Source organism: Lontra canadensis, unplaced genomic scaffold, assembly GCF_010015895.1.
Source record: "Lontra canadensis isolate GAN:19392208 unplaced genomic scaffold, GSC_riverotter_1.0 scaffold34, whole genome shotgun sequence".
NCBI lineage: Eukaryota > Metazoa > Chordata > Mammalia > Carnivora > Mustelidae > Lontra > Lontra canadensis.
In genome coordinates this window covers 7271880-7285641 of record NW_022631028.1, presented here as the reverse complement: position 1 = coordinate 7285641, position 13762 = coordinate 7271880, and the positions used below count along the sequence as shown (strand labels likewise).

The 13762-nt window shown below is 36.6% G+C and overlaps 1 protein-coding gene across 1 annotated transcript in view; it reads left to right on the top strand.

Moving 5' to 3' along the window:
- The first annotated feature begins 1262 nt into the window (after positions 1-1262).
- The window catches only part of MDFIC2 (MyoD family inhibitor domain containing 2), a 48749-nt gene continuing 36249 nt past the window's right edge, over positions 1263-13762 (top strand). The window contains exons 1-2 of the mRNA XM_032867461.1: positions 1263-1350; positions 4128-4166. Of these exons, the coding sequence (XP_032723352.1) occupies positions 1263-1350; positions 4128-4166 (127 nt within the window). The remainder of the gene's footprint in view (positions 1351-4127; positions 4167-13762) is intronic.

Below are 13762 nucleotides of genomic sequence, written 5' to 3'. Positions count from 1 at the left end.
GCAGTGAAGGAGGGAAGGTCTGGCAAGGACTGCAATGAGACCAAGAAAAACAGGAAACAACTTCGAAGCTGTCATTGCTGTCCAAATTATTGCCCCAAAGCATGGTCATGGAACCCAAGGGATACTGAAATTTCACATCCTCAAAAATCGAATTCCACATAAACAAATTTTCTGTTTATGGGGAAAAAAGTAAAATGTGGACATTTCTGCAAAAAGAGCAAGAGAGTGTCCCCAGGTATTTTTCCTATGGTTCCTGAAGAGATGTTACTCTCTCTTCAAGAGTATAAAGGAGAAACATATCCCCCAACACTCTTTTTCATCACTGTTAGAAAAATGGCAGAAACAGGAACATGCATCATTGACTCTTACTCTTATTTCAAGTCTTACTGGCATCTTAATTTATTCAGTCATTGCACACTGAAGGCATTTTCTTTTTTCTATCTACTAGATTTAGGTAAGAAAACTCTAAAGGCCTAAACAAAAGTTATCATGCAGTTTAGAATGAAGGTTTTGAGCACCAGGTTATTGGAATCAGAAAAACCTCAGCTCTAAACCCATGGCCGCTGCTTACAAACCGAGTGAGCTGGGGCAAATGACTTAGGCAAAATTTCAGTTTCTCCATCTGTAAAATGGGTATGTGTTCCCCATGTTGATAGTTTTTAGGAAGGATTAAATGAGATCATGTGTGTAAAGCATTTCGTATCTTAATGTCCAGCAGCAGCAGGGACATGATTAAATATTCTGGCCCTTCCAGGTTCAAATCCCAGCCCCCACAGCTTCTGGGAACTCTGGTATGTTAGTTAGCCACACTGAATCTCAAAAGGTTCATCTCTGAAATGAGGATGGTAATAATAATAACTACTTAGGGGACTGTTATGGGGACCGAAATAAAAAACATAAAGGGCTTTGTGACCTCTAATACATTTTAGTCATATTTACAAAGGGGATATAAACAACTTTCATATTGGGCTCTGCAATAGTGGTGGAAAGCATCTCAAAATGTAAATGTATATACAGAGAAAGACTTGGAAAGACACCGATTAGATGAAGAGCATGAGCCTTTCTTCCTTTTGTTCGTCACGAGTTCCAGCAGTGATTTACCTTTCTTCGATTTTATTTTTGCCCTTAGAAAAAAAAAACACCTCTCCCCGCAATCAAGTTTTCAAAAGTGGAATATGACAGTACTCAGGAAGACCAGACTAAGCAGTATTTCCAAAATATCCCCACTCCCAGCAACTACTGACGTTTTCCTCTAACGCGCCATGTTGTGGTACATCATCCGATTACAGCAGTCAATACCAGGACAGTCCCGTGGCTACAACCGTTATGACAGTGCATTGGTTTCGAAGTGTAAAAAATGGTGGACACGGAAAAAATGAAGAACGTCTTTAGCTGTGAAGGGTCAAGATGAGTTAGTAAGCTATTAACTTGGCTCATTTTTCAAACTTCCATGAGAAATATTTAGTGTTTCCAAACTGCTTATCAAGATCCTAATTCAGTCATCTTCCAGGCCTCTATGACTGAAAATTCAGAACACCACTTAATATCCTAATTGGTAAATTGCCCTGGAGGATGAAAATAGCTCAAACTCTTAGCTTGTTTCCATCTTCCCATGCACAATAAACTTTACAAAGTGAGGGGCTTCTGAGGTGTACCATGTTTAGCCAGATGAAAGATAAACCAGATTGGTATGACCGTCAGCAATAGAAAGACAAACAAATTAAGTACTTATAATTAAAGCTTGAGGAATGAAAGAATTCACACTTTCTTAGAGCTATTATTTCAGACAGTCTGGTGTCAGAATTAAAAGCCAACCAGTGCATCTGTTTATATTGCCAAGAATTTTCACAGTAAGAAGGGCTAGGAAACACATATTTTTTAATTAGGGTCCAAATTCCAAAGAACACCAAAAAAAAAAAAATAGTATGTCAAAAATATATGTTCTTGTGATTTGTATTGTTCAATGTCTAAACAAAGACCAAAAAATTATGTTTCTTCCTTCTCCTTCACAAACACAAGTGAAAGAATTAAAAAAAAAAAAAAAAGTAATTCTGTTGTTTTGGCCACAGACTCCTTTTTCTGTTATCCTGCTTGCTTCTGGCTTAGCTACTGCTTTTCTTTCCCAGGATGAAATAATATAGGAAAAGCCGATTAAGGAAGGCTTCATTCACACAGAAGGTTCACCAGGATGGCTAAGTTACCAAGCCTTAAGAGCTGAATTACAATGGCCACCTAAAATGACCATTTTACACTTTAAAATGCATCTTTTATTTTAAAAATTTGAGTTAGCTCTTGGCTTATACTGAGCTTTCAATTAAAAGAAAGTCCTCTTTAAAATCTATGCTGATGTATAGCACACTGTAGTACTCAAACCTATCATTAACCTATTTTTACTTCTCACCTGCAAAATTGGAAGCACTTCAAATATCATTCTTTTGGTCAACCGTGGGGGGGATCAAAATAAAAATTAATATTCTGCACACAAAAGTGAGTAGACTTCATTTCCTAATCTATTTATTCAACAAATACTTATTGGTCATCTACTACTTGCCATACCCTGGGCTTACTGTTGGGAAATATTGAATTGAACAAGACATTACTGCATCTAGCAAATCATTGGCTGATCCAATCTTTAATAGGAGAAGTGCAGCATTCTAGGGAAGCATTTGCCAGTAGAAAGGTCCTGACAGAACTGACAGATGATTGGCCATTATCTTTTCCTTGATGGAAGAGGAAACTAAGATTTGGAAAGCTTGAGCCACATAATCACAGTGCTCTGTAGTGGGAAAAATCACAGGACTTGAATTCACTTCTCTAAATTCAAATTTTGTACTCTCCCTATAGCAATATACTTCACCCCCCAAAATGACTGCTATTTCCCCAAAACAATAATACCAAGCCATGAATGTCAAGACAGTTGACTAAAAGTTGGAAATGTGCTTTAAGAACAGAGAACAGAGTCAATATCCACCCTAATTTCATGGCATTCCAGATGGTAGAGAAGACAGTTTAGAAGACAACTGGATTCTCATCTTAAAATCTATTAAACTTAACCAGATAGGGAACATCAGGCAAGACTAGAACTCTGAAAATCATTTGGATTTTTTTAAGCATTTTTTAAACAATTTTTTAAGTCAGAATAATAATGTTTACAGGAAAGGGGTAAATTGCATCAAATAGTAGAATTGAGTAGGTAGTCAATATATGTAAGTTCCTGTCTACTCTTCTCACTGTTGAAAATTGAATAAAACGGATAAAAGACCAGGTCAGCAGAAACCACATTTCGGTTTCTTGATTTCTAACCAGTCATTTTAGCATAAGATCCAGCCTCCAATTTTAAGCCATTTTTGTAGATCATTTTTGGCATACCTTCACAAAATTAAACATTTCCATTCTGTGAACATTTTGGGAGTTAGAAAGCAGAGACTAAACAATTAAATTTAGAGAATTTCATCACCATACATCCTCTAAAAAGAGATGGGAAGAAAATAGAGTCAGAAGAAATATTTAAAATTAATTAAACCTTCTATGTCATTTTCTGAGTCTTTCTCCATTATAGATATAAAATTCCTCTAGCTTAGGTAAAGGGAATTTGGAGATTCACTTATCTAGGATGTCCGGGAGTAGACCAGCTGCAGGAATAAGTAAATCAAGAGATCCAAATGATGAATTAAGTGTCCTGCTTATACCTTCTTTTCTCAGCTGTTTGGCCCTGATTTAGGCTTTACTCTGACTTATCCATGGCGGGAAAGTGGGCTTCTGTCAGTTGAAGGCCTACATTATCTTTCCACCTCATAAAAGAGGAGAGAACCCTCTACTCCCAGCATGCTCATCTCAAGTCACAGGGGACATCCTCATTGGTACAACCTGACACTCGTAACCATTCCACAACAAACTGCGTGGTGGCTAGCCAACAGAAAACGTGGGTTCCCATGTCACTGTGCAAGAGCAGGGGTGGACAAGGCCATTCCACTCAAACTACAGGTTGTAGGTCCTGAAAAGCGGGGTTCTCTTTGCTGAAAAAAAGGGGGAAGGGATTTTTGGAAACGCAAAAACAAAGCAAAACAACAACAACAAAAATAATGGATATCCATGTGAATAATCCTTTTTAATTTCTTTTCCCTTAGGTTTATCCAGCTCAATTCAAAATCCTCTTGGAGATCCTGGTAGGTTCATCCCTATTTCTTATAATAACTTCCTATACTGACTGGTGGGTACTGTTGATACATGATACGGGAAGAACCCCATCTTTGCCCATGTCCACAATATAGCTGATATAGCCCTGACATGCAAATCATCAAATATCTGCATTAGTCAAGGCACGCTGAGATATGCTTTTACCTTGAAGGTGCTTATAGCCTATCTATGCATACATGTCAGATCAGAAAAGTTAAAAATCCTGTATTTGTTTATGCAATACAAGCATTCAGAATCTACCACACATAGGATGCTGTGTTTAGTCTTGTGGGAATATAACAATCTCAGTGTCTGTCCTCAAAATTGGGGACTCTCTTAAAGATATCATTTTAAGACTGAGTTAGCAAAGAGGACTCCAAATGTAAGTTCACATGTGAACTGGGTTTTGCAGCCCAAGTAGAAGTTTCACTAAAAGGAATAGCAAAAAATGGCATGCACAAAGAGACCAACAGAGAAAAGTGTGAAATGTGTTTTCTCATTCAGTTAAAAGATTATGCATACAAGAGGGATGGGAAATAAATAGCAAGGTAGCTTTTAAGGATTCATCAATAAAATCTGAGTAAATATGTTATGGTGCTTCTGGAGAAGGCAATACTATGCAGTAGATCTCAAGGAAGAGGCAGATCTAAATGGGCATTCCTCCAAGACATATTAATAAGGGGAAAAGTCCAGCTTCACATTAATAAATACAGTAATGTGCACTCACATAAAGTAAAAATCAAACATGCATGTGTTCATTAATGTAGGTAAAATGTCTGTAAAAGAGTTATCCTTAACTGATAATAGAAATCATCTCTGTAAAGAATAGTAAGAATGAAGCAGATGTCAGTGGTGGAGTGGGGATTTTGCTTTTAATTTTACACTTCCGTGTTACTTTTTTTTTTTTTACAATAAAAATGTATCTACATGTTGCTTGCATAATAAATAGATAATTGTTTACAAAAAATAAAGTCTTCTGTTAAAATAAGGGTCAAATCACTAGCAGGCTAAAGAATCTGGTCTTTTAAAAATTAACAATATTATTGCTTTTGGCTTCAATGGAACAGGTAGCTAATAACTAAAGGCAAAAACTAGGATGAACAGTATTTTGCAGAGGGCATTATCTTAGAGCTTATAAACAAATAAGCAAGTAGAATTCTTTGGAGGTTATTACAAATATATAATACATATATTTTATATGTGTATATATAAATTAAATATATAGGTCAGGTCTATATTTTCATATAGAAGGCCATTGTATGCACATGTATAATAAATATATATAACTGTAAATATATAATGAATATATATGAGTGAAAAATAAGAGAAGGAAAGAAGACTTGTTCTTTTTTAAACATAGGTATTTAAGGTTTCAAAGAGATGTCTTGAGGATGTTATTTTGGGAGTTATCTTAAAGATAGGAAATCTGGATCTGAGGTCACAATGAGCTGAATCTGATTTCAGTTTAGACTTGGTAGTGATCTACATGAAGATGGATAGAAAATATGAATGAGGTCCTCAGGGATTAAATGAGGTCAGGAAGGGAAAGGGTGAGGGAAACTAAAGCCACGCCTTTGGGAAGGATCATCCAGTAAGAGAAGGGAAACAATGCATTTGCTCACTCATTCACAACTAATAGTTTTCAAGGACCCCAAGCTCAGCACTGCTGGTTTTGAGGACAGAAAGAATAGGAGGGGGGAAAATGGCATGGAGACTGCCCTTAATGACCTTACAGCTACTGGAATGCAAATACTAACATTAAAGGTCTTTGCCAGGGCTTAATGTGTCACATCAACCTTTAGAACAACACTATTATCACCTCCTTTCTATGGATGAAGAAAGGGCACTTTGTCTTAAGTTTTAACAGCTCTGAAATATCAAGGACCTGATTGGAACCCTAAGTTTGTCCTGCACCACAACCCATAAACAAGTGGAACACTGCTTCCAAAAAAGTGGCCAGTCAAGCATCACACGAGAAACATCAGAACAAAAGAACCAGAATTCTGTTAAAGACAACAGGGACAGAGTCATGGGCCTGACTAACCATGTATTGAGGAAGAGAAAAACTGATTAAAGATCACTGATTTGGTGATGAGAAAGTCTCGTATTCACTTTATTAATTCAACAAAGATTTATAAAGTACATAGTATCCCGTATCACATGAGCTTTGAAAGATGAGTTTCATCTAAATGGGGATGGAAGTCAATTGTGAGGGATTAAGGAATGAGTGAATAATGAAGTGATAGTGTTGGGTCCGTAATCAAAGGAGCGAGACTGATATAAAGCGAAGGTCAAGCAAAGCTTTATTTTGTGCCAAGCATGGAGAATCAAACTGACAGGCCAGAGCCGCCCCTTATAAAGAGGTGACCTCTCTCTGCCTTACAGATTAGCTTTTAAGGGCAAAGGCCATATGGTTGGGCCTGGCCATGCACAGGTGGCCAATGAGATTGTAACACAGAGAAAGCTGCGCAGTCATGTTAGGTCACACATAAGTGACTAATTGAGTTATAATTTACCCTAGTAGACATTTGAACCAGCCTATTACCTTGGTCAGAATTGGCGCCCAAAAGGTGCCCAAAGGGCAGGGCCCATACTCCTTGGTAGCTAGGGAGACAGTATGCGCCCCCACTGATTGGATACCTCCACCTGGCCTGACCCACCCTTGTATTTGGGTTTTGTTACCTGGGACTGGTTTCCGGGACTTATTTTTAAGTAAGTCCCCTGGTGGGGGAGGGGGGCACAGGGACAGTTTAAGTTTTACTGCATAAACAACAAAATCACTGTTTAACCAGATGGAATCACTCTGGCTAAATCGGCCCTTACGTTAGGTGTTAAGGAGTTCTTCGAGGAAATGGGTGGAAAAATTAGGGCAAGAAGGATTTGGGGTTTTGTTACATGTAAGCATACATGCAAGGGAGGAAGGAAGCAGTAGAGTGATACTCGAAATATAGGGGAAGGCGACAATGGTAGACAAAGATAGGTCTTGTGTATGGTGAAGACATAGGGATACAATTCCCTGGTACATGCGTTCACCATTAAAAGGAAGAGGGCCTCTTCTCCTCTGATAGCATGTAGAAAATGTAAAGGAAGAGACAAATACTACAATTATATACAATCATAACAAACTGTACCAGTAAGATTTTATATGTATACTTTTGTGGGGGTGGTTGGTTTTAATTTTTATTTTTTATTTAAGGATAATTGACATACAACACTGTATCAGTTTTAGGTACACAACACAGTGATTCTATGCTTATACATATTACAAAAGGGTCACCAAGTAAGTCTAGTTACCATCTGCCAGCATACAAAACTGTTACAATATATTTTTTTAAGATTTTATTTATTTATTTGACAGACAGAGATCACAAGTAGGCAGAGAGGCAGGCAGAGAGAGAGAGAGAGAGAGAGAGAGGAGGAAGCAGGTTCCCCACTGAGCAGAGAGCCCCATGCGGGGCTTGATCGCAGGACCCTGAGATCATGACCTGAGCTGAAGGCAGAGGCTTTAACCCACTGAGCCACCCAGGTGCCCCACAATATTTTTTTTACTATATTCCCTGTGCTATACATCTCATTTCCACATCTTACTTGTCTTATCACTGGAAGATCTTACTTCTTAACCCCTTTCACCTATTTTGTCCATCCTGATCCCCCCTCCTCTCTTGCATCAGTTTGCTCTCTGGACATCCAAGCACTGTTCCTGTTTTGTAAATTCCTCATTTAAGTAAAATCATATGGCACTTGTCTTTCTCTGCCTGACTTATTTCATATAGCATAATGTCCGCTGGGTCCATCCATGTTGTCTCCAAGGGCAAGATTTCATCTTTTTATGACCAAGTAATGTTCCAGTGTGTATGCATGTCTGCACACGGGTATACACAAGACATCTTATTTATCCATTCATCTACTCATGGATATTTAGGTTGCTTCCACATCTCAGCTATTGTCAATAATGCTGTGATGAACATAGGGGTGCATATATCTTTTCAAATTAGTGTTCTCATTTTCTTTGGATAAATACATACAAAAGAATTCTAGATTGTATAGTAGTTTTACTTTTAATTTTTTGAGGAACTTCCATACTGCTTTCCTTTGTGACTGTACCAATTTAAGATTTTATTATTTAATTATTTATTTAATTATTTATTTAATTATTTTATTATTTATTTGACAGACAGAGAGGCAGAGAGGCAGTCAGAGAGAGGGGGGGAAGCAGGCTCCCTGGTAAGCAGAGAGCCTGATACAGGGCTCAATCCCAAGACCCCGAGATCACAAGCTGAGCAAGGCAGAGGCTTAACCCACTGAGCCACCCAGGTGCCCCCCAATTTATATTCTTAATAGCAGTGCATGAGGGTTCCCTTTCCTCCACATCTTTGCCAACATTTGTTCTTTTGTGTCTTTTTGATAATAGCCATTCTGAGAGATATGAAGTGGTATCTCATTGCAGTTTTGATTTGCATTTCCTTGATGGTTAGTGTTGTTGAGCATCTTTTCATGGGCCTGTTGGCCATCTGTAAGTCTTCTTTGGAAAATCAGTCTATTCAGGTCCTCTGTCCATTTTTAATTGGATTGTTTGTTCTTTCAATATTGAGTTACAGGAGTTCTTTATATATTTTGGATGTTAACCCTTCATTGGATATATCATTTGCAAATGTCCTCTTCCATTCAGTAAGTCACTTTTCATTTAGTTAATGGCTTTCTTTACTGTGCAAAAGCTTTTTAGCTGACATAGACCCACTGCTTTACTTTTGCTTTTCTTGCCCTTGCATTGGGAGACAGAACCAAAAAATGTCACTCCAGATTGATGTCAAAGAATTTAGTGCCTATTTTCTTCTAGAAAACTTCCAGGCTTCAGGACTTACATTTGAATATTTAATCAATTTTTAGTGCATTTTTTACATACAGTAAAAAAGTGGTTCAGTTTCCTTTGTTTGTATGTAGCTGTCCAGTTTTCCCAGTACCATGTACTGAGGAAATTATTTCCCTATTGTGTATCTTTGTCTCCTTTGTTGTAAATTAATTGATTAGATAAATGTGGGTTTATTTCTGGGCTCTCTTCTGCTCCATTGATCGAAGTGTCCATTTTCATGCCTATACCATACTGTTCTGATTATAATTGCTTTGTAGTATAGCATGAAATGAAGGAGAATAATACCTCCAGCTTTGCTGTTTCTCAAGATTATGTTGGCCATTTGGGGGTCTCCTGTGACTCCATACAAAGTTTAGGATTACTGGTTCTAGTTCTGTGAAGCAGAGATTGATATCTTGACAAGGACTGCACTGAATGTGTAGACCACTTTGGATAGTATGGACATTTTACAATATTAATTCTTCCAATCCATGAACATGAAATATCTTTCCATTTATTTGTGTCATCCTTAATTTCTTTCATCAATGTCTTATAATTTTCATAGTATAGTTCTTTTACCTCCTCATTTAAATTTATTCCTAGGTGTTTAATTCTTTTTGATGCAATTATAAATGGGAGTGTTTTAATTTCTAATAGTTCGTTATTAGTGATAGTAACACAATAGATTTCTGTATAATGATTTTATATTCTGTAACATTACTGAATTTATTAGTTCTAATAGTCTTTTGTGGAGTCTTTCAAGTTTTGATGACTTACAGATTATGACAGCTTTACTTATTCTTTTCCAATTTGGACACCTTTCATTTGTTTTTCTTGCCTAGTTGCTATGGTTAGGACTTCCAATACTATGCTGAATAGAAGTGGTGAGAGTGAGTCTCTTTGTCCTGTTCCCAAACTTAGGAAAAGCTTTCAGCTTTTCACCAGTATGTGTAATGCTAGCTGTGGGTTTGTCTTATATGGACTTTATTATGTTGAGGTACATTCTTCCTATAACCACTTTGTTGAGAGCTTTTATCATAAATGTATGTTGAATTCTGTCAAGTGATTTTTTTTGCATCTATTGAGATGTTCATATGATTTTTACCCTTTTTTTGGTTAATGTGGTATATCAGGTTGGTTGACTTGCAGAAACTCAAACATTCTTGCATCCCTGAAAAAAATCCCACCTGATCATGGTGTATAATCTTTTTAATAAATTGTTCAATGTGGTATGCTAATATTTCATTGAAGATTTTTGCACCTATGCTCACCAGGAATATAGGTCTATAGTTTTCTTTTTTTATAGTAGCTTGTCTGATTTTGGTACCAGAGTAATTTTGACCTTGTAGAATGAGTTTGGAAGTGTTCTTTCCACTTCAATTTTTTGGAATAGTTTGAGGAGAATAGGTATTAACTCCCCTTCTTGAAATATTTGGTAGAATTCACCTGTGAAAACTTCTGGTTCTGAATTTTTGTTTGTTGGGAGGTTTTTTTATTGTTATTATTACTGATGCAATTTGGAGTTGTCCAGTGGCCATATGATTGTAGTAGTAGTCTCTTATCACAGTCTTTGTATTTCTGTTGTATCAGAAATCTATTCAGTTGTAACTTCTTCTTTTTCATTTCTAATTTTATTTACTTGAGTCCTCTTTATATCTCCATGAGTATGGCTAAAGGTTTATCATTTTTTTATCTTTTCAAAGAATCAGACATAGTTTTGTTGATTTTTTTTTTTTTTTTTTAGTTTCTATTTCATTTTTTTTTTTTGCTCTGATATTTATTATTTTCCTCCTTCTACTAACTTTGGTATTTCTTTCTTCTCTAGTTCCTTTAGGTATAAGCTGAGATTGAGATTTTTCTTGTTTCTTGAGCTGGGCTTTTATTGCTAGAAATTTCCCTCTAAGAACTGCTTTTGCTACATCCCATGGATTTTGGTGGAATATTGTATTGTCACTTTCATTTGTCTCAAGGTATTTTTTTTAAATTTTCTCTTTGACTTCTTTGTTGATCCACTGACTATTTGGTCTTACATATGATCTATCCTGGAGAATGTTTCATATACACTTTAAAAAATGTGCATTTCAATGATTTCAGATGAAACAAAAATTATATATCTATTAAGTCCATCTGATATAATACATCACTTAAGGCCAATATTCCTTACTACTTTTCTGTCTCACCCACCCATTCATGTAAGTGGGGTATTAAAGTCCCTTACTAATATTTTGTTATTTTCAACTTTTATTTGTGTCTGTTGATATTTGCTTTATATATTTGAGTGCTCCTATGTTGGATGCATAAATATTTATTAATGTTATATCCTCTTGTTGGATTGATCCCTTTAAAGGTATTCATTATGTGATGACCTCTTTTTTGTCTTTCGTTACAGTCTTTATTTTAAAGTCTATTTTATCTGATAGAAGTATTGTTACCCAGCTTTCTTTTCATTTCCATTTGCATGGAATATTTTCTCATCCTTCACTTTCAGTCTGTGTGTGTCTTTCAATCTGAAGTGAGTTTCTAGTAGGCTGCATACAGATGGGTCTTGTTTTTTGTTTTTTTACCAATTCAGTCACTCTAGGTCTTTGACTAGAGCATTTAGTCTACTTACATTTAAAGTAAGTACTGATAGATATGTATTTATTGCCATTTTTCTCAATTGTTTTCTGGTTGTCTGTCTAGTTCATTTCTGTTTCTTTGCTCTTCTCTTATTCTTTTTCCTTGCAATTTGATAACTTTCTTTAGTGTTATGTTTGGATTCCTTTCTCTTTATTTTTTATGTATCTATTATAGGTGGGTTTTGGTGTGTGTGGTTACCATGAGATTTATATATAACAACCTATGTATATAACAGTCTATTTTAACTTAGTGTTCACTTAAGTTTGAATGCATTCTAAAAGCACTACATTTTTACTGCCTCCTCCCACATTTTATGTTTTTGATGTTATATGTTAAATCTTTTTATTTTGTGTATCTCTTAACTAATTACTTTAGATATAATTGATTTAGACCATTTTTGTCTTTTAACTGCTATACTAGCTGTACCATGGTTGATCCATCATGTTTACTCTGTTGTCTTTACCAGTGTGATTTTTTTTTTCCTTCATGACTATTCTTGATAATAATCAGTGCTCTTTCTTTTCACTTAAAGAAGTGCCTTTAATATTTCTTAGAGAGCTAGTTTAGTGGTGAAGAACACCTTTAGTTCTTGCTTGTCTGGGAAACTCCTGACCTACCCTAAATTTCAAATTTACCAGATATGGTATTCTTGGTCGGAAATTTTTTCCTATCAGCACTTTGAATATATATGCCACTCCCTCATGGTCTGCAAAGTTCCACTGCAGAATCAGCTGGAAGTCTTATGGGGGTTCCCTTAAATGTAACTAATTGCTTTTCTCTTGCCACTTTTAAGATTCTCTCTTTAATTTTTGACATTTTAATTATGACATATCTTTTTATGGAACTCTTTGGGTTCATCTTATTTGGAACTTTCTGTTCTTTCTGGACCTGGATGTCTGTTTCCTTCCTCAAGTTAGAGAAAATTTCAGGTGTTATTTCTTCAAATAATTGTTCTACCCCTATATCTTTCTCTTCTCTTTCTGGAACCATTATAATGCAAACATTAGTATGCTTAACGTTGTCCCACAAGTCCCTTAAACCATTCTCATATTTATAAAAATTCTTTTTTCCTATTTTCTGTTCAGTTTAGATGATTTCCACTACAGTTCCTCCCAGGTCATTGATCCATTCTTAAGAATTATCTAGTTTGGTGTTTATTACCTCTAGTGTATTTTTTTCATTTCTTTGTTATTATATTTCACAGCTCTGCTTGGAAGCATTTCCTGTTGGAAGCCTTTTCTATTTTGTTGTTGTTGTTGTTGTTGTTGTTGAAGGCCTCACCGTGTTTATCTATTCTTCTCCCGAGTTCAGGAAGCATTTTTAGGACCAATATTTTGAACTCTTCACTGGGTAGATTCTTTATCTTCGTTTTGTTTAGCTCTTTTTCTGAGGTTTTGTTTTGTTTTTCCATCTAGGACATATTCCTCTATTCTCTCATTTTGCCTAACTCTGTGTTTGTTTCTATGTATTAGGTAGTTTAGCTAGCTCTCCGAGTCTTAAAGGAGTGATCTTATATAGGAGATGTCCTGCGGAGCCCAGAAGCACCATCCCTGTGTCATTAGAGCCAAGTGTGGCATGTACCCTTCTGTTGTGGCACAGTCTATGACTATTGCAGGGACATTGGTGGGCAGTGTTGGCCCCTGGCTTGGCTATCTGCAAGGCCTGGCCAAAACTGCTAGGGGCACAGTGGTGGGCAACATTATCATTCTATTAGCTATGAGGCCAGTTAAAGTGTAATTTGTACAGGGCTCTCAGAGGGGCATGGCCCCTGGCATTAACAGTTTAAAAAGAGGATTCCAAAATGGCACCCATTAGTGCCATGATCAGCACAGCAGAACAAGATAGCAAAAATGGCTCCCTCCAACATCTCAGTCCCCGAGGAGAGGCCCAGGTACCGCCTGCCTCTTCAGTATGTGCTCCAAGATTAGCAAGTGGTTCTCCTTCATCTATGGTCTATGCACTTTCCTTTTTCTTTTTTTTTTTTAATTAAAGATTTTATTTATTTATTTGACAGAGAGAGATCACAAGTAGGCAGAGAGGCAGACAGAGAGAGAGGAGGAAGCAGGCTCCCTGCTGAGCAGAGAGCCTGATGGGAGGCTCAATCCCAGGACCCTGGGA